The sequence below is a fragment of the Miscanthus floridulus genome, chromosome 6 (genome assembly GCF_019320115.1).
Source record: "Miscanthus floridulus cultivar M001 chromosome 6, ASM1932011v1, whole genome shotgun sequence".
NCBI lineage: Eukaryota > Viridiplantae > Streptophyta > Magnoliopsida > Poales > Poaceae > Miscanthus > Miscanthus floridulus.
In genome coordinates this window covers 123804058-123828428 of record NC_089585.1, presented here as the reverse complement: position 1 = coordinate 123828428, position 24371 = coordinate 123804058, and the positions used below count along the sequence as shown (strand labels likewise).

At 51.1% G+C, this 24371-nt stretch overlaps 2 protein-coding genes and 2 pseudogenes across 2 annotated transcripts; 3 read left to right on the top strand and 1 right to left on the bottom strand.

Annotated features, from left to right (window-relative positions):
• Positions 1–2857: 2857 nt before the first annotated feature.
• Positions 2858–5653, top strand: LOC136456850 (E3 ubiquitin-protein ligase WAV3-like; annotated as a pseudogene).
• A 971-nt stretch (positions 5654–6624) lies between these two features.
• LOC136459434 (protein DEETIOLATED 2-like) lies at positions 6625–7712 on the bottom strand. Its single transcript, XM_066459291.1, has one exon. The coding sequence runs from the start codon at positions 7436–7438 to the stop codon at positions 6650–6652; it is 789 nt and encodes a 262-aa protein (XP_066315388.1). The 5' UTR covers positions 7439–7712; the 3' UTR covers positions 6625–6649.
• Positions 7713–9016: 1304 nt separating this feature from the next.
• LOC136456851 (putative ataxin-3 homolog) lies at positions 9017–13607 on the top strand (annotated as a pseudogene).
• Positions 13608–13772: 165 nt separating this feature from the next.
• On the top strand, positions 13773–16572 carry LOC136456852 (reticulon-like protein B12). The gene is made up of 4 exons (XM_066456843.1): positions 13773–14754; positions 14867–15050; positions 15521–15732; positions 16324–16572. Exons 1-4 carry the CDS (start codon positions 14685–14687, stop codon positions 16488–16490), a joined length of 633 nt encoding a protein of 210 aa, XP_066312940.1. The 5' UTR covers positions 13773–14684; the 3' UTR covers positions 16491–16572.
• Positions 16573–24371: the final 7799 nt, after the last annotated feature.

Sequence of the window (24371 nt, the reverse complement as noted above, 5' to 3'; positions counted from 1 at the left end):
TCCTCCAAAGTCAGCAGTGCCCAAACTCCACATGATTGTTTTTGATTTATTCATGAGTGCTGATGTTTTGTTTGTTTTGGCTTGTTTGGCTGATAAGTCATGACTGAAAGTACTGTTGTCTGATTGAGTGTGAGAAAAAAATACTGTTTGTTGATTGAAAAAGTATGGTTTATAAGCTAAATAAAAGCGAATAGGCGTTGGACTGTCGGCGGGTGTGCCAACATCTCACATTCTTATCCACCCAGGTGTTTCCATGGGAATACCTTGTTCGTTTCCTTAAATTGTTTTGTTTGCAGGAAGGTCTTAAATCTGGATATCCGACGTGCAGACAGAAAATTGACAGATATGGAAGTCTCCTTAAATTGTTTTCTTTGCAGCAAGGAAGTCTGAATATCTGACGCGCAGACGAAAATTTAACAGATATGGAAAGTATTAAACAATGAGAATAAACAGTAGCTTGTGAATAGTGGAAGTGACCGAAGTGAATAGTTGTGTACATCCGGTGATTGTAAATAGATGCACAATGCCTGAGGTCCTTGCTATGGGAGTGTTCGGCTGGCTGTAAAGCCGCTGGTGCTGATTTGTAAGAAAAATGTTGTATCATGGCTTATAAGCCAGCGAATAAGCTGACTGATAAAACCAGCCGAACACTCCCTATTTCATGACATGATTGAAAAGTTTAGCTAGCATAAGAGTTTTGCTAACTCACGAATGCAGAGAATTTTTTTTCTTTCAGGACTGAGCTTTCGCCTTCCGGCAACTAGAAAATTTAGGGCCGGTGCCTTAGGCTATCTCCAACAGCACAGACCTCAATCGGAGACTCATTTCATAGTTTGTGTCATGCGCAGCAAAAGAGTCACGCATCCAAAACTCACATTATCTAACAGCCTATCCAAAAGCCCATCCCTCTCTCCTCACTCTCTCTCCCCCACACTGCTGTTCCCATCCCTCTCTCCCTCTTTACCCCGACGCCGCCCATCTCTCTCTCCTCACTCTTTCTCCCCCACGCCGCCTGTTCCCGTCCCTCTCTCCCTCTCTCCTCCGGCGCCGCCCGTCCCTCTCTCCCCCCACGCCGCCCGTTCCCGTCCCTCTCTCCCTTTCTACTCGGCGCCGCCTGTCCCTCTCTCCTCACTTTCTCCCTTGCGCCGCCCGTTCCCGTCCCTCTCTACCCCGATGCCGCCCGTCCCTCTCTCCCTCACTCTCTCTCCCCTGCGCCGCCCATTCCTGTCCCTCTCTCCCTCTCTACCCCGCGCCACCCGTCCCTCTCTCCCCTCCCTCGTTGAGCACGACGTTCCTCCCTCCTGGATCCGGCCGGCGGCGGCACCCCTCCCTCCCCTCCCTCCTGGATTCGGTGGTTGCGGGCGAGGAGGACCCCGGATCCCCGCTCCTCGACGGTCGCGCCCTGCTCCCCGCTGACGAGCCCCGCTCCCGCCTCGCCGCGGTACCCGCTGGCCGCGCCCCGAGACGGACCTCTCCGCGCCGGCTCCCCGCCGCGGTCCGCCTGGCCGCGCCCCGCTCCTACGGACCCACCACTACGACGCCAGAGATTTGTGTCAGTCTCTCTCGATGATGCATATTTGCGTTTCGGCAAGCCTCGGATGCAAAATGGGTGAGGTGTTTGGGTTTTCTGTTGGAACGTTGTTTTTTGTAGGTAAAACACCGTGAATGACATATTTTGCGTTTGGATCACGGTTTGCATGCTCTGTTGGAGACAGTCTTAGCGGGACATATGGGGACGCAACATATGAACACAAGATGACAGTATATGATTGGACCATAGCACAAGTTGATTCTACCTATTCATTTCAACATATAAGAGCATCTCCAAGAGTTTGCTATCTCAACTTGGCATCCATATAATTTTGGCAAAACAAGAAAAAATAGCCTCCAACAGTTTGGCAAAACAACTTGGCATTAATAGCAACTTGGCAAATCTTCCCTCCGCGCGCGCAAATATGCGCGCGCGTATACGGCTTGGCATCCGGGGCTCTTCGTTTCTTAGCGGGGCTCTTCGTTCGCTTAGCGGGGCTCTTCGTTCACTTAGCGGGTCTCCTCGTTTTGTTAACGGGTTTTTTTATTTTACCAAGTCAAAAATGCCAAACTCTTGGAGATTGATTGTTTTTTTACTTGGCATATAATTTTGGGAGTTGGCAAATCACAAGATTTGCCAAGTAAAATTTGACAAACTCTTGGAGATGCTCTAACGACATACAAGTAATCTTGCTAGCTAAACTTTTTAATCGTGTTACAAATGATTCGGTCTGTGTTCTTGTATATGCATGTCCCAAATACTCGTTTCCAAGAGTTTCCAAAAACATACTTCCCTACCTCAATTCTCAATCTTTCCGCCTTGGGAAAACCGACTCTCCATCGTGCGAAAATATAGACGCACTTATCGATAGGCCAATCTAAATGTGAAAGGACGTGGGAAAGAACCAGAAGTAGAATAGGTTTCGCAATATAGATTTTCAAAAGAGAAAGAAAGTATAAAAGTAGTTAGGGTGATTGAAAATAGTCGAGAATTCCTGATGCAAAATTGTCTTTTATATTTTAGGAGCGAGATTTTGAAAACTGTTGGAGAAATCCAAACAACTTTATTAGCCACTTGTAAAATTTATTGATTTACCAATTATTTGTTTGGAACTATTGGAGATGAGAAAAGGGTTTCTATATATATTTTTTCATATTCCAACAGTTTTTTTTTAATCTTGTGCGTATTTTGGAAAAGTTATTCTTGCTCTCCATATTTGTCTACAAGAATAATAACATATATGCAATATTTGAAGATTTGATTAAAGAAGTTGCTCAATGGAGCCAATTGCTAAAAAAAAGCCAAAACAAATTATATAGAGAAAAGTTACAAACTGAAGCGGAGACCGCCTGAACTGCTGCACTTCCACACGACCGAGGAACAGACGAAGGAAACCTTCGCGCTGCCGACTTGCCGGCGCGTACTCCGCCTGCGTCGTCTCCACGCTACACGTTTCCCAGCCTATAAATACGCGCGAGAACGGGAGGTGGGCACCGTGAGATCAAAATAAAAAACAGGATAGACACGTTTCGTTGACAATCATGGCGAGAAAGAGCGGCGGCCAGTGCGACGCCTGCCGCGGCGACATTGGCCTCTGGCAGGCGATCTTCACGTCGGAGTGCGCCCACACGTTCCACCTCCGCTGTGTCTCCGGGAGCGCTACATGCCCGATCTGCGCCGCGCAGTGGAGCAACACGCCGGCCACGGCCCCCGCCCCTGCGCCGGCCACCCCGTTCTCCTTCGCGTCGCCTCCGCCATCGTCGACGGGCCTGTTTGGACAGTCGGCCGCGGCGGCGGCGGACTCCTCATCCAAGACAAGCCTGTTTGGGCAGCCGTGGCCGTCGACTACTCAGAGCTCCTCCTTCAGCTTCTCTGGAGCGCAGACGGCATCTCCATCGTCGTCGCAATGTGTCGGGAGGAGCCTGTTTGGACAGCAGGCACCGGGGACGCCCGACTCCGCACCGCCAGCAACGCAGACGCTGTCGTGCGCAGTCTGCCACGTCGCCATGTTCCGCGGCCAGGCCACCGTCACATCCGAGTGCAACCATACATTCCACCTCCGTTGCATATCTGGCAGCGTCTGCCCTGTCTGCAGTGCACGTTGGCGCGACGATGTGTCCGTGGCGTCGTCCCCGTCGCCGTCGCTCCACCCCTTTCCTCGCCGCCACAACCGCCCATGCTCCGATGGCGCGACGGTGTGTCCGTGGCGTCGTCCCCGTCGCCGTCGCCCCACCCCTTTTCCTCGCCTTCACAACCGCCCATGTTCCAGCCGTTCACCCCCTTGCCGCAATCTTTCGGGCCCCGACCGGAGTCGGCGGACATGGCGCGACCGGTGTTCAATGACGACGAGCCGGTGGAGCCGTCGCCTCTCGACGGCTGGGAAGTTGTCCAGGAAGCGACGAACAATGGAGTGCTCGAGCTCAAAACGCACTGCGAGCACTCGGCTGTGGCGAGAGACACGGCCCGAGATACCTTCGCGGTGCTGATGCACGCCAAGGGACCTCCCGTGACCGCCGAGGCGTCGGCGCGTGCGTCCCTCGATCTCGTCACGGTACTCGACGTCAGCGGCAGCATGGGTGGCTCCAAGCTGGCGCTGCTGAAGCAGGCCATGCGCTTCGTCATCGACCACCTCGGCCCCGGCGACCGGCTCAGCATTGTGTCCTTCTCGTCCGAGGCTCGCCGCGTCATCCGGCTGACACGGATGTCGGACGATGGGAAGGCGGTCTTCGTGTGGCTTCCGAGGTGCTCGACGGCCGCCGTCACAGGAACACCGTCGCGAGCGTTATCCTTCTGTCGGATGGCCACGACAACTATACTCTTCGCTTCTACGGACCTCATGGTCCTTCCAAGAGCTACAACGACCTTGTGCCACGGTCCCTGAGGCGCAGCAATGGCAGCCAGTGCCCACCGGTTCATACGTTCGGGTTCGGCACGGACCACGACGCAGCGGCGATGCACGCCATCGCGGAGGTGACAGGCGGCACGTTCTCCTTCATCGAGAACCAGGCGGTGGTGCAGGATTCATTCGCGCTGTGCATCGGCGGGCTCCTCTCAGTCACGGCGCAGGAAGCCCGCGTCGCCGTGGAGTGCCTGCACCCAGGCGTGCGCGTCCGGACGGTCAAGTCGGGCCGCTACGACAGCCGCATCGACGTGGGTGGCCGCGCCGCGTCAGTGGACGTCGGCGAGCTATACGCGGACGAGGAGAGGCGCTTCCTGCTGTTCCTGGACGTGCCCGTCGCTGCCGGGGACGGCGCCGAAGACGGCAGCGTGACCCGCCTGATCAAAGTGAGCTGCACATACAAGGACGCGGCAACCGGGCGGTCGGTGGACGTTTCCTGCGAGGACGCCGCGGTGCAGAGGCCGGTGGTGGTGACGGACATGGAGCCGTGCGTGGAGGTGGCACGGGAGCGCTTCCGCGTGGAGGCTGCCGAGGACATCGAGGCGGCGCGGGCAGCTGCGGATCGCGGTGAGCACGCGAAGGCGGCGCAGATACTGGACCGTCGGCAGGAGGCCTCGGCGGCCGCGGGGCTGGCGGGCGACGAGAGGTGCGCGGAGCTGGTGGCGGAGCTGCGCGAGCTGAGCGCTCGCGTGGCGAACCGGCGGGCGTACGAGCAGACGGGGCGCGCGTGCCTGCTTGCTGGCATGAGCTCCCACGCGCAGCAGCGGGCGTCCACGGTGCAGCTATTCTGGTCGGCGGCGCCGGCGTTCGGGACACAGACGACAGGATCCCCGTACGGAGCATCGGCGGGATCCCCGTTCTCGTTCCAGCAGCCAACATGCGGTGCCCGCCGAGGCCCACCAGGGGCATCGCCTCCAGTCTCCAACAATCGTTCGGAGGGACGGGTGCGGCACCACAAGCAACTACTCCTCCTGTGTTCGGGTTTCAGCCTCAGCAAGCAGCAACTAGTCTGTTCGCGTGTGTGCCTCAGCAAGCAGCAATTAATCCGTTCGGGGGTGTGCCTCAGCAAGTACTAACTAGTCCGTTCGGGTGTTCATCTTTCGGCACAGCGGCGCCGGCGCCGAAATTTGGGTCTAGGTTCGCGACGCCGGCAATGCAGAGCATGGTGGAATCGTCAAGGAAGGAACGCGAGCAACATCAGTCGGACTCTGCGACCAACGGTGGCAGCGTCTTTGGCAGCCTCTTTGGTTCCAAGTAGGACAATTGGAAGCTTGCTAGCTAGGAGGTCCGGGAGAAGGCCAAATTAAGGCGTGTATTGCTTGAAGTTTAGGTTGTTAGGTTAGTCTATTTGTCGCCAGTGGCGGATCCAAAGGGGGGCTGGGGGGGCTCCAGCCCCCCCTAATTTCTTGATTTCAATGCTAATTACTGTAGCAAAAACTTGATTTCACCGTTAAATCTTCGTGCAAATCAACATCTCTGTTGTTTTAGCCCCCCCTTATCCCGCATCCCACATCCGCCACTGTTTGTCGCCGAATTGAAGGTGGCAGTGTCTTTTTTATATATATAATTACACAATTGTCTTTGATCTCAACTATTAGGCGTATCTCAGCTTATGTAAATCGTTTGCATCTGAAGGAAAATGTGTTTTGCAATATACTAGTATGGTTCGATTCACGGATCAGACAAATTCATGAATGTATGCTACATTGGTTGCAGCAACTGACTCCTAAGCAAAATTCGAGACAAAGCTCAAAATCTACTAGTAATTGCTATGGTTTAAAATAAAATTAAACGCCAGCATATGAAATCGGAACGATACGTAGGGCACATTATGGTTTCCGGACTTCCGATGATTCGCACGCTCGTGCTGTCATTGCACACGCTACGTTCTCGCACAACAGAGAGGCAAATACATCTCATTATGCCCAAGACATTCGCCAAAATTTTCGAAACATGGGCCCCGATCGGCTCGTCGAATTTTAGCTGAAACTGGCTGAAAACATTGTTCTGACTGAATTGTTACGAGAGAAAAACACTGTTTTGACTGAAGAAAAAAAAATACGAACAAGCTGGATATAGGGTAAGCCGAACGGGGCCATTGTCATCTCCATTAGGAATTTTTGTACCGGCCGAAAATCTTTGGTTAAATAAATTCGCATTTCCATTGCACAGCATTTGATTTTTTTTATTAGAGTACAGTACATACATCACCAATTCGCCTAGTAGATGTAGGGGATGAACGCCTTGCGCGACGCCGGGTACTCGCCGCCGAACTTCTGTACGTACCAGCGGCGGTGGTCCCTGGCCCTCGGCCCGAGGTTGGCGCAGGTGTAGAGGAAGAACGCCCACGCCGCGGGCGTCCACGCCACCACCGCGAAGCCCAGCCACTCCACCGTCTCGCCGAAGTAATTGGGGCTGGTGACCAGGTCGAACAACCCGCCCCTCGGGATCTTGTACCCGCCTCCGGCCTCCTTGAGCCGCAGCAGCTCCTTGTCCGCCGCGATGTTCGTCCGCACCCCCCACGCGAAGAGGGCCAGTCCGGCGAGGCAGCGGGCGGGGGACGCCGGGCGGCCGGCATGGAGCGCGAAGGAGCGGGTCTGTACGTAGGCGTTGAGGAGATTAAAGCCGAAGGCGCAGGCGGCGATGAGGAGCGGCACGGGGGCCGGGGCGCGGTGCAGGCGGGCGAGGCGGAGCGGGTGGACCAGCGTGCGGTGGACGTAGTGGAACGCGTAGAGCGCGGCGGGGAGGGCGGCGATCGGGCTTGAGAGCGGCGGCGGCGGCGAGCGGAGGAGGACGAGCGGCGGGAGCCAGAGGGTGGGGCTCTCCATGAGGAACCACGCCAGCGGGGCCGGGAGGACGGGGCCCCAGCCCGGGCGGGAGAGCTTGCCGTACGGCGCGGAGATGAAGCGGAGCGCCAGCACAGTGAGCGGGCTGATGAGGTACAGCACGAGCAGGCACCGCTCGAACACCGCGTCGCCCGCGGCGGCAGCCGCCGTCGAGTCTGACATCTTCTGCTTGGTTCCAAGGAGGTTTTGGAAGTTTGGGGCCGGTGAGTGCTGGGTGCTGACTGCTGACGACTTGACGAGTGACGACCGAGGAGTAGGGTGTGGGATGGGAACGAAGACGGCCACGGATAGCGATCTCGCTCGGGCGTAATAGCGAGGGGGTTTCCCCGCCGTCGGCACCGCCGATCCGCGTTTGGACCACGACGTCTGGATTGCACGAAAGTAGGCCTCAAACGAGAATGGCTTATGGCTGTGATGCTTGATGGGGAATTTAATTGATCCGGCAAAAGGAGCACTGTAAAGCGGCTAAGGTTATGTGATGGCACATGGCTCTGATCCGGACACCTACTGGAATGTTGGGATAATGAAACAGAGCTTCTGCTGATTGTTAACTGATGCGGTTCATGTCCATTTGTCACGACGCGAATCGGGAGTTCGGGACGCCGCTGCCGCGACGGCATCAGCCGAGCAGCTCCCAACTCCTGCGCAGGGAGCAGGGACAGAGCTTGAGGGAAGGCTGCGTTTGTAGGAGCAGCTCAAAAAAAAAAAAAAAGGAGTTTATGGAACATCTCTTTATGGGCTCTTACAACTTTACTTTTTTTTTCTGGAACAGAATGCGTTGAGCTAAAACCGTTTGGCTAAAAACGTGGAGCGGAACTAAAAAAACATGGAGGGTGTGCTCGCGCACAGGCGGGGCGACGGTGGGTGGGAGGCAGCGCGGGGAGCGAGGTGGAGACATGCGTGGGCGCCGTGGAGCTGCGACGTGCAGAGGAGGTGCCAGCCGGGTAGCGGCGTCGGCGGCTGGCCATGGCGGGCGCTGCAGTTGCTGCGGGCACGGGAGGCACGCCTGCACCTCGCCCCGCGCGCGGAGCGCGCGGCGGCAGAGCGCGGCGGGCACGCCCACGGCCGCGAGCACCGGCGCTGACGGAGGGGATGGCAACCGCGAGCTCGAGCGCGAGGGGAAGCCGGGCGTGGACGAGGACGTGGTTGTGCGGCCATGGCAGCCGGAACTCGCGGGGCGGGGCGCGTAGGGCCAGGGTGGCGCTAGAGGTCTCGCGGGCGACGGCCATGGCGGGCAGGGGCGCACGCGGCCATGGCGATTGGAGCTCGTGGGGCGGGGCGCGCGGGGACAGGGCAGCGCTGGAGGTGTCGCGGCCGACGGCGCGGGACGTGTCTGGCGGCGGGCGCGGACGGGTGCTCGTCGGAGCTCAACCATCGTCAGTCTCGCCCCTAGCCACGCACGGGAGCGGAGGTGTCTGTCCGACCACCTCCGGCTGCTGGGGGGCGCCCGGGGAAGGAGCAGCGCGCGTAGTAGGAGGTGAAGAGCCTCGCTCGACGTAGCTCGGTGACCGCCTCGGCGCCGCTGCTCCGCGCGGCCGCCCAGCCTAGCCTCGGCATCAGTTTGAGAGAGAGAGGATAGGGATGAGAGGGGTATTATGGACGTTTTAACTGATCGGATCCACATGTAACGGTGAAAAACGACCACCGACGGAATGACTCGGAGAGTAAAGAAATTCAGAACGATCACATAGTCAGTTTTTTTTAATGGCTCGTTCGAACTTTTTTAATGGCATGTACACGCAAAAAACACTCACACTCCTCCCCTCCGCCTTCCCTTTCCGCCGTCGGCCGTTTTCGTTTATCTCCTCATCGATCCTGGCTTGAATCTGTGATACATCGAGGGCTCGAGGCGGCGAAGTGCCGAATCGCACCGCATCGTAGGGAGGGGCTTCTGCAAGGTTTTGGAGCGGCGCGATGGAGGCGGCGAGCAACGGCGGGCTGCTGTACCACGAGGTTCAGGAGGGGAAGCTCTGCGCCGTGCACTGCGTTAACACCGCCCTGCAGGGCCCCTTCTTCTCCGAGTTCGACCTCGCTGCGCTCGCCGCCGATCTCGATCAGCGGGAGCGCCTGGTGATGCTCGAGGGCTCCCGAAGCCCCGGCGCGGCCAACCCTGCCGCAGGGGACTTCTTCGCCGAGGGCGAGGGATCCCACGACGTCGCCCTCGGCGGCGATTTCAGCATCCAGGTTAGTCCAGGCCTGCTCCAGGTCCAGGCTTCATGGAGATTATCCTTTTAGGTTTCTTGAGCTTGGTTAGATCGACCGATGCGTAGATCACAGCTTCTTCCGTGGACTCGGTTACAAGTTGGTTGTCTGTTAAGATCGCTGCTTAGAATTTAGGGGATTTTTGCTCGAGCATTGCTGTTTGGAGTCGTCGACTGCCTTCTAGTCTAGTCGAAGATTCTAGGTTATGGATTTGCTAACAACGAAGAGAGTTACTTGAAGCAGACAAATTAGCAGGGTTTAACTTATATATAAAATAAAAGAAAGTTAGGTAGTCAATGCATCATCCTAGTCATGTGAAGGAATGCTTATCAAGTGATTGCATGATTAGAGACTCTCTCCTTGAACATAGATGATGCAATCCTATTCCAATCCTAATGGTACTTAGGCAACCTCCTGCATTCATAATCATATCTGTCACAGATGGGAAAGGGGTTTCTGAGGGATAAACAGTACTTCTTGTCTTTGGCACTCAAAGAACTGCATTAAAATTTGCATGATTCTCTGCAGGTGATTTGATATAGGATTGTACTTTTTTTTTGCATTACTGGAAAGTTTAGATGTAGTTGTTGACTTGTTTCCTGTATAAACAAACAATAGCAAATGTCTTCACAGCGGTTTGCATGTGCATGCATGGTAACGAATTCTGTTTTCGTTACACTGTCCAAAATTATATGATTGATGTACATATTCAAGAATTTATCTGGCTAATGTAGCTTTATTTTTGTCGTGTACTGAATTGCTGGGCGGGCCTGGTGCAAGCGGTAGAGTCTTACCGCCTGTGACCGGAAGGTCCTGGGTTCGAGTCGCGGTCTCCTCGCATTGCACAGGCGAGGGTAAGACTTGCCACTGACACCCTTCCCCAGACCCCGCACAGAGCGGGAGCTCTCTGCACTGGGTACGCCCTTCTACTGAATTGCTGACGTTAAGAATGAATTTGGTTTCTTACAGTTTATATCAATTGACTGAAGTTGTTCGTTAATTTGAATTAGGAATATGATCAACCTTGGTACTGGTGTTAAGTTTTTTTTAAAAAAAAACTGGTGTTAAGGTTAGAAGCTTTAAGGTTTTAAATGCTATTTCAATTTGATCTGCTCCATAAACAATTAAGGGCGTACCCATTGCAGAGAGCTCCCGCTCTGCGCGGGGTCTGGGGAAGGGTGTCAGTGGCAAGCCTTACCCTCGCCTGTGCAATGCGAGGAGACCGCGACTCGAACCCGGGACCTTCCGGTCACAGGCGGTAAGACTCTACCGCTTGCATCAGGCCCGCCCTTCCTGCTCCATAAACAATTGTGGAAAGAAAACTCGATGGACGTCTGGATTCTGAAAAGTTTCACAAGTCGCTAAAATCCAGATGATTGCATAGCCATCAGTGTTACCAGATACCCATTTAGCCATGTCCTTTCTTTTTTTTTGGCCAAGTCGGCCATGTTGGATTCCGACACCCACCATCGGATTCCAAGTGGTATTTGGCGTGTTCCCAATAATTTGCCAAATTGTACACTGGCAGACACTATTATTGTGCGATGGTGAAATATGATATGTATTTTTGCTTCAAATCTGTTGTAAATCCACATATAGAAATATACACATTTTTTTTAATTCTGCTAAGCACATTAAGACAAATTTTGTAATGACACGGAAGAAATAAAATATGATGTACATTCTGAGCCAATTAATTGGCTTCCCCCTGCCAAATATTTACTGCTGTTATATTAACGGAAGGGGGGGGGGGGGGGGGGGGGGGGGCTTGGTGCTGCGCCAATGCCAAAGGACGGATGCTTCGACCTAGCTAGGTAGTTTAAGGCTATGTCTGTCTATCTATTCAAAAGGTGCGAATGTAACCTAAAGAAAACCATAACAAATCCTAATTTTCTTCTTACTGCTGCATGTTCGAGAGAAAAACGCAAGGAGGGATTTTTGAGCCATTGTACGACCAGAGTAGCCTTTTGATGGCTGGTGCCCTTCACTTCTCCCGTACTCTAGCAAAGAGACATGCTGTCACTGCAATAGGGACAAATAGAAACTATGGAAGGAAAAGAATGCTACTGTAGATGAAACACATACCTGTTATATTAACGGAAGGGGGGGGGGGGGGGGGGGGGGGGGCTTGGTGCTGCGCCAATGCCAAAGGACGGATGCTTCGACCTAGCTAGGTAGTTTAAGGCTATGTCTGTCTATCTATTCAAAAGGTGCGAATGTAACCTAAAGAAAACCATAACAAATCCTAATTTTCTTACTGCTGCATGTTCGAGAGAAAAACGCAAGGAGGGATTTTTGAGCCATTGTACGACCAGAGTAGCCTTTTGATGGCTGGTGCCCTTCACTTCTCCCGTACTCTAGCAAAGAGACATGCTGTCACTGCAATAGGGACAAATAGAAACTATGGAAGGAAAAGAATGGTACTGTAGATGAAACACATACCTGTCAGTCATAAAATGATGAATCTGAGCACAAATAGCGGTCAATAGACCACTGTTTTGCATGTTGCTGATATTTGGATGTTTCACGCATTTTTATTTTAATTTGGCGTTTGTGCATGTCTCCATCAAGTTATTAAGATGACACTAATTTGCTGTGAATGTGCATTAATACTGTCCTGATATGGCACTTTGCAATATGGAGGCATTCCAGTTCTTTTAAAGTTTTCTCCTAAAGCCTTCAGGATGTATAGAAGGGTCACCAAACATATGCAACAATTAGCTATTTCCCCTTTTTCTTCATTGAATCATATTTGTCTTTGCATTGTATAACTGCAGCATCCTGGTCAGACCCTCTGATTATCACTTCACACGTTTGGATGTGAATTGGGGGAAAGATGATTAGGAATTCATTAAGTATTCGTTTCTAACCCAAAGCTGCAAGATTTTGGTAGTGGGTCCTGCCACACTCAGGGAATGGGTAAATATTTTAGAAGTTGAAAGTACATTTTTTTAAGAAGGTGCACATTAGACCTGAATTTGGACAGATGGGGCGCGGTTATACGTTGAAATACACAAATTGTGATTCTTCACTTTGTTTGTCTCAGCCTTTATACTTACATTTGATCTGAACAGTTTTCCCTCTTAGAGGAGCATCATCTATGCTTGTATCTTTGCAATGAATCTGGAATGCTGTCAGCATTGTCCATTGCTTTTATTCATGTCCACATGTAGAGTTCATATGTTCCATTATTAACTGTAACTCAACCGAATATGGTACCAGTCTATTACACGGATAGCTTTTATTCATTTCTTCTAACAGGTTTTGCAGAAGGCGCTGGAGGTTTGGGACCTCCCAAGTTATCCCCCTTGATTCCCCAGCTGCAGGGTCGTCCCTATTTGACCCTGAGCAGGAGGTTGCTTTCATTTGCCACCTGCAGGACCACTGGTTTTGCATCAGGAAGGTGAATGGGGAGTGGTATAACTTTAATAGTCTCTACCCAGCTCCCGAGCACCTGTCAAAGTTTTACCTCTCAGCTTTCATTGACACCCTGAAGGGGTCAGGCTGGAGTATCTTTGCAGTCAGAGGCAATTTCCCCAAGGTGCCCTATGGCAACTGAAGGCTCTAACGGTTTTGGTCAATGGCTTACCCCTGATGATGCCCGCAGGATAACAGCCTCCTGTAACCAGGTTCAAACACCTACTCAGCAGGTACAACCCTCTGTACTTGGTGAACAATCAGAAGGGATGAGTGAAATGGACATGATTGCAGCGCAGCAAGAAGAGGCTGATCTGAATGCTGCTATAGCTGCTAGCTTGATGGACACTGGGGGTCCATTTGCCAGCTATAATGCAGCTCAAGGATCCAGCAATTCACAAGATGCTCCTGCTACTGAAGCAGCTCCAAGCAAAGATAATAACCAGGAAGAGGCTGATAAATCTGAGCCGAGTGGACCTCCCTGTGAGGACACTCAGGAGTTGGCTTCAGGAAGTGACACCAAAAGGGAGGTTTCTTCTGTAGAGGAGAAAGGATGAGCGAAAGAAGAATAGGCTGGCACTTCTGATCAGTCTGTAACTGAGTTAGACTATACAAACAGAAACTGCCCTCCATTTCAGTGGAGTTATGGTTTTTTTAGTTCCGAACGCCGTATACAAAATGCACAGTCTGAATTGAATGGGTTTTAAAACTTTTAACTGGTGTAACTGTTATGTGCGAACTGCGTAGAGACTAGAGTGGCGGTTTTGAATCCCTTTTTTTCTGTCCTTTTTCATGTGTGTGAACTTATGCTGGATCTCCCTTCTCACTACAGCATGAGCCCTTGTTTGGTCGTAGGCGGATTCGCCTTAATCCACATACGTTGGGTGGATTGGAGTGAAACTTGAACCAAATTCTACCCAGTCCAACACAACACACGTGAGTTGAGGTGAATTCGACAATATCCAAACAAAGCCTGACGGTGAATGCTCATGTTCTTGTTGTGTCGTCGTTGCAGCCACGAATTACCGAGTCAAGAGCTTGTTTCTGCAGGTGTTACCTTTGTCAATTCTTGCAGTTTGTGCCAAGACATGAAGTCATGAACCGGTGGTGGAGCGCATGTAACATGCTTGATTTTGGGCTGAATCGATGACGGGAGTACCTTTTAAGCGTCAGCCAAATGCTATATTAACCCAGATGCACATGCACAATCTCCTAGTTTTTTTTTATCTGTCGTTAGATTCACTTGTACTCCTACCAATGAACCAAATCAGTAAGCACGCATTGTTCATTGCCTGTTGCTCCTCTTGGTCTCTTGGCTGTTGGCCTTTGCACTCACCTGCCATAGCCATACCTCATAGTCTCATACCAGAGCCGAGCTTGTGCCGAAAGGCGGAGCCCGGAAGGAGGCCGTCCGTTTTGTCCGAGCTTGCGCCGAAAGGCGGAGGTCGCCCGTGTTGTCATCTGGTCAGGTGTAAAGGAAATCCAAGGATGCGACGCGGACGCCATGCTTTTCCTCTTATTTTTGTGTTTCTTTGGGTTCAGATGCGACGGTGTTGCTGACGAGGTATCTGTGCCTTTGTGGGGCCCCACGCCACGCTTGCGCCTTTTTCTTTCCACCCAATTTTCTCCGCCTTGCAATTTTCTAAAATTTCCAGCTCGACAAGTTGGACTTAACGAGACCACTCAGTAGCTGCCATTCATCCACTCCAGGGTCCAGGCTCTTCTTGCCTGGCCTGTCCCCTTTCCCTTTTCCCATCGGAGGAGAGATCCGTCCTGCGGTGGCGGTGCGATGGACTCCCCCAGCTGCAGGCTGTTTGGTGCCCAGAGATCGCCGCACGACCTCCTCGGCGGCGGCGCCGGTGAGTCCTCCTTGACCGTTTTGATCGATACCATGTTGTTAGGCTCTCTCTCTATCTGCATTTCGCGTTTGGATTCTGAGAGCGTGGCGTGGGAGCTTTTCTGTGGGCGCAGTGGCGGATGTGGTGCTGTGGAGGAGGAAGGAGCTGGCCGGCGGGATGCTGGCGGCGGTGGTGGCGTCCTGGGCGCTCTTCTACTGCGTGCCCGGCTACACGCTGCTCTCCTTCGTGTCCCAGGTGCTCATGATCCTGCTCACCGTCCTCTTCGTTTGGGCCAAGGCTGCGCAGCTGCTCAACAGGTGATTCTGGTTTGATCTCTCACCCATTGGTGAAACCACTGTGGCTGATTCGTTTTGTGTGGATGCTTGTGCTAGCTAGCATGGTAATCGGTAAAGATTGTTGAAGTTCTAATCCGTGGTGGCATGTTAGAGCTAATGGAATTATTTGGCCTTGGACCTTGGTTCAACAACTCTTACCATTTTGATAGGGTTGCTTAATTGCTGCAGTGGCGAATGTATCTAGTCAAGAACTCTGTTAGCAGATGACATTCACAGAATGTAGTAGAAATGTTTGCTTATGTTTTAGTTTCTGAGTGAAATTTAACATTGTTGTGCAGTACCATGATCCTTATTGCAAAAACAAAGCAAATATCAAGGATAGACCAAAAAAAGAAAAGAATATGCTGTATACAGTAATTTCTTTTGCTCTTAGATTGTAATTATAATTCATTGTTTGTGCCAACTCTAACAATGCAAAGAAACCTATGCAGGGCAGCTCCACCTATCCCATTGATGAAAATTTCTGATGAGTCAATGAGCGGAGCAGCAGAAATAGTTGGTAGCTTCATGAATAAGGTGCTCAAGGATTTCGAAAACATTGCACTTGGAAAGGATTCCAGCCTCTTCTACAAGGTGGCTTTTGTGTTGTTGCTGACCTCCATAGTTGGCCGACTGACTGATCTTATCACTTTGGTATATACAGGTAAGTTCTTTTACTGTTTCATTTACATTTCTTATGAGCTAGGAAGCACTGTGCATCTTTAGAAGAACCTCATTATGAATTGCGATATGAAAACGTGTACAGGACACTTATCATCAGATCACTTATGATTGCACTGACAACATGTACAAGACACTTATCATCAGATCACTTATAATTGCACTGAAAATCTGTGCTGGTAACATTGCAAAATGGCATAACTATGGAAACAGAGGCAATGCTCACACTATCACTTAGTTTGATAGAACAGCATGATGTTTCTAGTTTGGCCAAAAGTTCCATTCAAAATGAGTTTCTTGTCAGAAGTTCTGCACTAGTGCTGCTGAATGTAATCCAAGGATACATAAACGTGAGGGCATGATGGGCTGCATCGTATCTACTTTGATCATACTAGCAGTGGACTGTAAGCATTCAACCCGATTTGAAAGTCCAATTCGCTGCATCCACATTTTCGTATTTAGAACGGCATGGAAAATCCTACAGAAAGGGGGGATCAATTTGGAAACAAAAATGCTCTATTAATCTTGCTGATCCATGTCGAATTGCTAAACTTTTTACTCCCTATTCTGTCAGGTGCTGTTATTGCTCTCACGGTCCCTGCATTGCTGGAGAAATCTGAAGAACACATTGCCAGATTCTTCAAGAAAGCTTCGATATATGTTCAGGCATGTGGAAGAGGGTGCAAAGAGTATAAATGTAAGATGACGAATATGATATCGGAAACGAAGAAGCTGCGTTGATGTCAATGTGTATTCGCTAGAAAATTTTGACTCGTGAAATATAATGTTTCAAAGGGAAATAGTTTTTGACTTTTGACATCAATCACAATCGTGATCTGTCCGTCTACATAATCAGTCTGTTCGTTTGTTGGTTTCAGCCAGAGCTTATCCATCAACCAACAGTGTTTTTCTCTCACAACAAACCAACACCAGTCGAGCTTATCAGCCCAGAAACCAACCAGCGAACAGGCTGAATGTAGCCTTGGAGCTGCATGGAATGTTATATGGCTGGGCAATATTAGAATTTTAGCTTTGGTGATGAAATAGTGCTCTTTTTGCCAACCTTCTTCAGGTAGCTTCAAGGTAACTCGAGATCTATCACCTATGCTACCAATAAAATGTTCGACTGTCGGCCACGAGTCTTTGGTACATCGCCATTACCATCGTCGCCATCCTCCTTGGTCAGGTGTGTACTAAGGCCAAACCAGTCAGACAGGCTCCCCTCAATCTTTGGAGAGAGAGAGTTACATTTTATAGTTCCCTTTTTTTCTCTTTGGGCCTGGAGGCCTTGTACTTATCTTTTTTTTATGCTTTGTAAATATCATTCTTCTCTTCATTTAATGGAGAAAAAGGTTGGGGACTCTCGTGCTGATTCGGTCAAAATCGTCGCCATCCTCTCTGCTGAGTCACTGAGACAAAGTTGAGGGCGTGGGCTGCTTCACGAATGGACGGGCCAACAGGTTAATGCACGGGTGCATGACTGGGCCACTGGGGAGTGGAGTGGTCTAGGCCAGATAGGCTGCTCAGAAACTGAGTCATTAGTGGGCTTTGCAGGGAAAGGCAAACGAAAGGGAAATAGGCCCCCAAACCTGGCAGCTAAGACAATTCTGACAATAGTAACATTTCCCCCCCATGACTGTAGCCTCAGAAACGTTTTTCATGAAGTGGAAGTAGAGTTTGAAATGGTAAAAAAAAACTCACAGGTAATCCTAGGATTACCACACAACGAGCAGCAAGAGAAAAACGAAAGGGAAAGGATCCTCAGCCTCAACACCCTAACATATTGAACCTATGACCAAAAAAAAAGACATCAACGCACTTGAATTCTTGATGTTGTTGCCATGTTGGACGAGGTCGAACGCCACCGGCACGCGGGGCTGCAGTGCCCGCGCGTGTGCTCCCGTGTCTCCGAACAGTGGCGTGTTTTGGCTTTGGCAAGCCGTGAGCGAGGACAGGTTCAGGTCACCAACGGCTTTCGTGCGAGGCATGCTAGAGCTAGACCTCACGTTCTCGTCAGGTCCGGCAATCCGGCTCGGATCGGATCGGTCGGATGCTTTGCTTCGCGCCGTGCTGCCCGTGACCAGGCTGACGTTGCGGAGCACCAGCAGTCAGCACTCTCCTCAGCAGAGGCACGCTCCGGCGCGCGCTCGATGGCAGTGAGCAGAGGCCGGCGTGGAAAACGGATTGTTCGGTCACGGGGTGTCTGATACCACGCCAGACTTGCAGTTGCCGTATAGGCGTAGTATAGCTAGCTCTCAAGACTGCTGGCGCTGGGCACAGAAATTAGGTCGCTACTTATTCACTGGAGGATGTCTATATTATATTCATGTGTTTCGTGACCAACTAGCACACGGTTGTTAGTTCCATGTAAAACACACGATTTTTATGAGAAACAAATTCAGTTGTTTTAGATAACAGTAGCGCACGAATTCTATCACCATTAGATCGAAATCCAACGGCCAACATGCTTATTGCATATATTTTATAATAAAATTGCAGCTGCAATTTTCGAATCAGATTATAAAAAACCCGATACACAACTATACAAACCTAACGAAATCTAATATATATTGACACAAAGACAATTAACAAGTAATAATTTTTTTCTATAGCTAGACAAAAAAATAATATATATATAACAAATCACAAATTTTTTCTATAGTTAGGCAAGGACAAAAAATAATATAAATGTTGACATAAAGATAATTAACATGTCACAATTTTTTCTATAATTAGACAAGAATAAAAATAAATAATATATTATAAAATGAGATAATTTTTTTTCTATAGTCGCTGTTGTCAGGGGTGAAAGGATCAAGATGCCCAAGAGGGGGGGTGAATTGGGCTAATTCTAAATTTTCTTTCAATAATCAAATCCTACGGATAGCCCAATTAACCCCTTGTGCCTAGAAAAGTGTTTGTATCAAACTAAAGCACAACAACCTCGCAACCTAAGTTCCAAACTTACTCTAGCAAGCAATTCTATGGATGTAAAAACAAGTATTGAATTGCTCAAAGTAAATGCTCAAAGTAAGTGCTCAAAGTAAATAGATAGAGAAAGGAACGCGGCGATGTTTTGCCGAGGTATCGGAGAGTCGCCACTCCCCACTAGTCCTCGTTGGAGCACCCGCGCAAGGGTGTAGCTCCCTCTTGATCCGCGCAAGGATCAAGTGCTCTCTACGGGTTGATTCTTCGACACTCCGTCGCGGCGAATCACCCAAAGCCGCTCACAACTTGAGTTGGGTCACCCACAAGCTCCGCCGGGTGAACACCAAACTCCCAATCACCACCAAGCCGTCTAGGTGATGGCGATCACCAAGAGTAACAAGCACGAACTCTCACTTGACCACGTGAAGCCTAATGAGAAGATGGATGCACACTTTGCTACTCTTGATTTGCTAGTGAGGCTACTCTCTTGGATTCTCAAATCACAAACACCTCACTAGGATCTTGCTCTTCTTGGCACTCACAAACGTGTTTCTCAGCTGTTGGAATGAGCAAAGGATACTCCACTCACGAGTGGAGCTTCTATTTATAAGCCAGCCTAAAAAACGAACCGTTATGAGCTTCTGCGGGATGACCGGACGCTCCGGTCGCGATGACCGGACGCTCCGGTCAGTTCAACCCGTGAACCAGTAGTAACGAGTCGACCGGACGCTGGCAGGGTCCGGTCAGCACTGACCGGACGCGTCCGGTCGCATAAAACCCTTACTGGAACCTTACTGGACTCGACCGGACGCTGAACCCTCAGGGTCCGGTCAGCACTGACCGGACGTGTCCGGTCACTTTTTCCCAAGTCTGGACCCTTACTGGAGTCGACCGGACGCTGGCCCTCAGCGTCCGGTCACATGACCTTCCAGCGTCCGGTCACACCAGACTTAATCACCTCAGTCAAACGAACTGACCGGACCCTGCGGCCAGCGTCCGGTCAGTGTTTGACCCTCCATTCACTTCCAACTTTCGAACATATGTGAATGAAGTTTGCTCCAAACGATCTTAGGCATTCATAGGAGCTACCTAGAGCTAGTTTTAACAAGTGTGCACCACACCTAACTCACTAGACTCAACTAGGTCAAGCTACCCGTTCATACCCCCTTCATAGTACGGCCAAAGGAAAAACAAAGTCCTAAACTACTCTAAGTGTCTTTCCAACTCCAATCGACACTTAGAACTAGTCATCCTTAACCTTGTCGTCCATCCTTTGAAAACCGAAACGATTTCTATCGTAGGGGCATGACAACCTCGATTGCCCAATCGATCTCCATTACCATGACCTAACTTAATTGCCTCTGCAAAACACACGTTAGTCATAGTAATCTTGTATTGACATTAATCACCGAAATCCAACTAGGGGCCTAGATGCTTTCAATCTCCCCCTTTTTGGTGATTGATGACAATACTACCTCGAGTATGTTATGGAGTGAGGTTTTTGACGGGCTTGGTTCATATAAGCTTTTGTCAATAAGAACAAAAGAGTTAGTCAAGCTTATATGACCCAAGCCAACACAATATACTCAAAGGATATGAATTAAGCATGAGTACAATTAACAAAGTTCATTTGCTTCGAAGTGTAAACGCGGAAGCAAAAACAAATGAGCATTACACAAGTGATATGACATATAGATAATGCAAAAATAGAAATCACACATGTCAAATATCACAATCACGTAGATAGCACTATCACATATATATAGTAGTATGCATGAAAGTAAACGCACGAATGCATAAGTAATAGTGTATCACACAAATAAAACTCCAAATGTATATAATAAGCTAATACTGGATAACTAGCTCCCCCTAAAGCTCGCTCCCCCTGAGTCTACATACTCAAAACCCTCTCCCCCTTTGGCGTCAAACACCAAAACCTAAGGGTCGGTCGGCGGGGCTGCAGCGGACGAGTCGGGCGCTGAAGTACGTGGAGCAAGATGGAACTGGGCGCCATCATCATCTGACCCTGAGCTCTGAACTGACTGACCCTCTGAAGCAGGAAGCGTCGCTGAAGCGGTCTGGGTCTGAGCTAGGGCTGGTGCTGCCTGTGACGCTGCAAGTATGTCTGTCGTAGGATCTGACGAGGCGACAGACGAGGGGAGCCTCTGAGTGGTCATAATAGCTGGAGCTGCTGTAGACGGACCGGCAGAATGCATGTGAGGCGGAGTAGGCATGCCGGTCAACTCGCTGAATGATGCTCCAAGGCTCCTGGAGACTGACGACTCAGGCACGAATAGCGAAGAAGTCTGCTCTGGTGAGAAACCCGTGTGATAAGGAGTGAACTGCGGGGCTACACCAGGTGAAGCTAACCACTGAGACACCTGTACTGGAGGTGACGTGAACTGAGCTAGAGGCTGTCCCTGACTCTGAAGCCCGATGGGCTGTACTGCTGGAGTCGTCGAAGTGGTAGGTGGCTGTGCAAGCTGGGGCGAAGTCTGTGGCAGTGGGATCCCAATGGCTGTCACTACATGCTGCATGAATCCCATGAGCTGCTGCTGCATAAGTAACTGCTGGTGCTGAAGGAGCTGCTGCTGCCGCTGAAACTCGTCCTGACGAGCCTGAAACTGTGCGAAGTTTGTAGCTGTCTCTTGTGCCTGTCGTGTCTGATCCTACTGCATCCGCTCAAGAATAGCAATGAGAGCGGGGTCTGTCTGTGGAGCAGGTGGAGCTGAACTGAAGCTACCGGCCTCTGCATCGTGTCTGCGTGGAGGCATCTGAGGTATAGGCTGGTAGTCGTCGTCAGAGCTGTCACTGTACTCACTCACTCCCTGCTGTGCCTCTAGCTCCTCCTCCTCAGTGGCTGCAATCCCTCTGATGATCTCGTCCTGCTGAGCTGCAGACTCTGGCACGTCGGGGCGACGACTAGGCTGACTGGGTGCCTGAGGAGTGGCGTGTCTGATCCTCTGTGACAGGTTGTAAGCCGAGAACTCTGTAGTGGCACCTGTATACTCATCCATCATGCCAGGGGGCTTATCAAGCACAACCCTGCGGATGAGGAACATGATCCAGTGAGCATAGGGAAGCTGCCTGCGACCCTTGAATCCCTCAGCTATAGTATCCTCCATCTCTGAAAGAAGGAGGTCCCAGATGTCAAACACTGTCATCTGCATGATGGCATTGAGAAGCCAGAGCTGTAAGCGAGTCAGGCCCTCCCTGTATCCCAACCTAGGAAGCAGTGTCCTCCTGATGATGGCCTCTAGTATCCTCGCTGTAGGAGTCAAGTCATTGGGGTTCCTGCTCGACCCCTCACCAAACGGCTCCTTGAAGCAATGCCGCACTAAATCTATAGGGGGCACCTGCCCTCCATGAGGACGCCTAGGAGGCCCCTGATGTCCATAGCACACCTCATGCATCTTTACAGGCTGCTCCTGTAGTCTCAGTATCTCCCTGACTCTGTCACTAGTCACTCTGTAGTCTTTGCCTTTGAAAGCAAAATGAATGAATCTGTGATGAGGATCAATGTAGAGCGAGGCATAAAACTGACAGACCCAAGAAGGTACATATATGCCCGTCCGTCCAATCAAATCTGTCAGTCCTGGCAAATATGACAAGTATTGCCGAATGCCCTCTCCGGCTGCTGCCACAATGGACTCTATCTGACAGACCCTCTGTGATCTGAACACTGCCCCACTGTTAAGATATGCATTATAGAAATCCTCATGCAGTGGCGTGTAGAACCCCTCAGCTGCTCTCTCATCCCTCCTGGGAGGAAACCAGACCTCAAACTCAACAAACCGCAGCTGCTGAACCTGCCTGGCTGTAGCGGCCCTCAAGTCAAGGTGAACCACTGGAGGCGGACCCTGTGGTCTGGGCGGAGGGCGTGAACCCCTGCGCTGTGTAACTGGCCTCGGTGGAACTGCAGCACTGGTACGACTCGAGCGGCGAAGCTGAGGTGCCGGCTCGGTCTCCTGACTCTCCTAAGTCTCCTGGGCTGGCTGAGGCTCTGCTGGTGGGGGCTGCTGCTGTGCTGACGGACCCTCCTCAATGGTGACCCGTCGTCCTGCAAACGTGGCAGTCCCAGCTGGACTACCGTGACGGCGCTCAACCTCCTCAATCGCAGCTCTGAGTGCTGGTGAAACCGGCTGATCTGCAATGACAACTCCGCTGCGGGCACCTCCTCTCTCGGCACGCTCTGCAGCCTCTGCAACAGCTGCTGCTCTCGCTGTCTCTGCGTCGGGGTACTTCCGCTTCTTGGATGTCACCTGCTTGGTTGCCTTGCCTTTAGATCCGGCTGGCTGGCGAGGCAGGGGCCTCCGATCATCATCACCTGGGCCACCACCAACATTCTTGGTGCGAGCCATCTGAACTGACAAGATGATGAACTGTCGCTGATGAAGATCAACTGTCAAACTGCCGCTTTCGAGGCTTGGCCTCGATCCTTACTCACGAGCTTGGCTCCAAGTTGACTGCCAACTGCCGGACGGAACACAATGGAACCGACTCGCTGCACGATAGAATAGATGGATATACAAATAAATACCATATGTCTAATAGATGCGAAACCCTAATAGAGAAAGCAATGTAGATGCGAATTTGAATCGAGTGGCTTTCTACCTGACGATCAGCAAACCGAGAAGAGATAAGATGTCACGCGGGGGATCCTCGGAACCGGGCTAGGGTTAGGTCAAATGCCCTGAATGCAATGGGGAATCAGTGTGTTTAGAATTTGATCTAGGTCACAATTGGAGATCAAGATTGAAACACAAAACTTGCCATACCAATCGATGGGAGAAAAGGGCAAGAGCACTTGGCGAAGACCGGCAGCCTTGGCAACGATTGACCGGCGGAGCTTGGGCGCGGCGGTGCGGCTAGGCAGTGGCGACTGAGCGCGGAGGCGCGGCGAGGCGGTGGCAGCAGTGAGGCGCGGCTGGGCAGGGGCACGGAGGCGTGGGCGCGAGGTGAGGCGCGAGGAGGCGGCGGCGCAACCGTGCGGCTGGCTTGGCGAGGCAGCGGCGGCGCGGCTTGGTGGCTTGGGCTAGGGCACGGCGGTGGCTCAGGCTTAGGTCAAGGAAGAAGAAACAGGTTTGGAATAAATAACCCCCAAAACATGACAGAAAAGGAAACGGGAAAAGAGTCCTTAAGACGCGCGAGATCCACTGACCGAACGCTCCGGTGGTAGCGACCGGACGCTACCACCCAGCGTCCGGTCGATTCCAGAGAGGTCCAAATCCTCTGAAATCGCGACCGGACGCGTCCGGTGGTCCATGACCGGACGCAGGCAGGGTCCGGTCAGTACAGCTTGTCCTTTTCTTCATCGACCGGACGCTGGACCCTTTCCTGACCGGACGCACAGACGCAGCGTCCGGTCACTCCTTCAACAGCAGTTCACCTCCTGTGAACTGACCGGACGCTGGACAGCAGCGTTCGGTGCAGCGTCCGGTGCATCTTTTCCAGCAAACCTTCAACCTTCCTTCGCGCTGCCTGTTCCCAATCAAGTCCCAACTTGAATAAGATCCAAATAAACACCAATTGGGACTGATGTGAGTGACCTCTCTCAAACCCTCATATTTTTCAAAATATTTTGCCTTAGGCTATAATTCTTTTTAAGAAAATAGGCAACAAGAGGGCAAATGGAACAAAATGACAAAACAACATTCATGCATATGTAATGCTTGTAAGTAAATCTAGTTGCTT

What these genes read in the sequence shown, in the direction of transcription:
- LOC136459434 (XM_066459291.1), bottom strand. Translation starts at nt 7,438, where the DNA reads ATGTCAGACTCGACGGCGGCTGCCGCCGCGGGCGACGCGGTGTTCGAG.
- LOC136456852 (XM_066456843.1), top strand. Translation starts at nt 14,685, where the DNA reads ATGGACTCCCCCAGCTGCAGGCTGTTTGGTGCCCAGAGATCGCCGCAC. An exon ending in CCTCCTCGGCGGCGGCGCCG is followed by an intron (nt 14,755 to 14,866) that starts GTGAGTCCTCCT and finishes CTGTGGGCGCAG; the next exon opens with TGGCGGATGTGGTGCTGTGG. An exon ending in GCTGCGCAGCTGCTCAACAG is followed by an intron (nt 15,051 to 15,520) that starts GTGATTCTGGTT and finishes AAACCTATGCAG; the next exon opens with GGCAGCTCCACCTATCCCAT.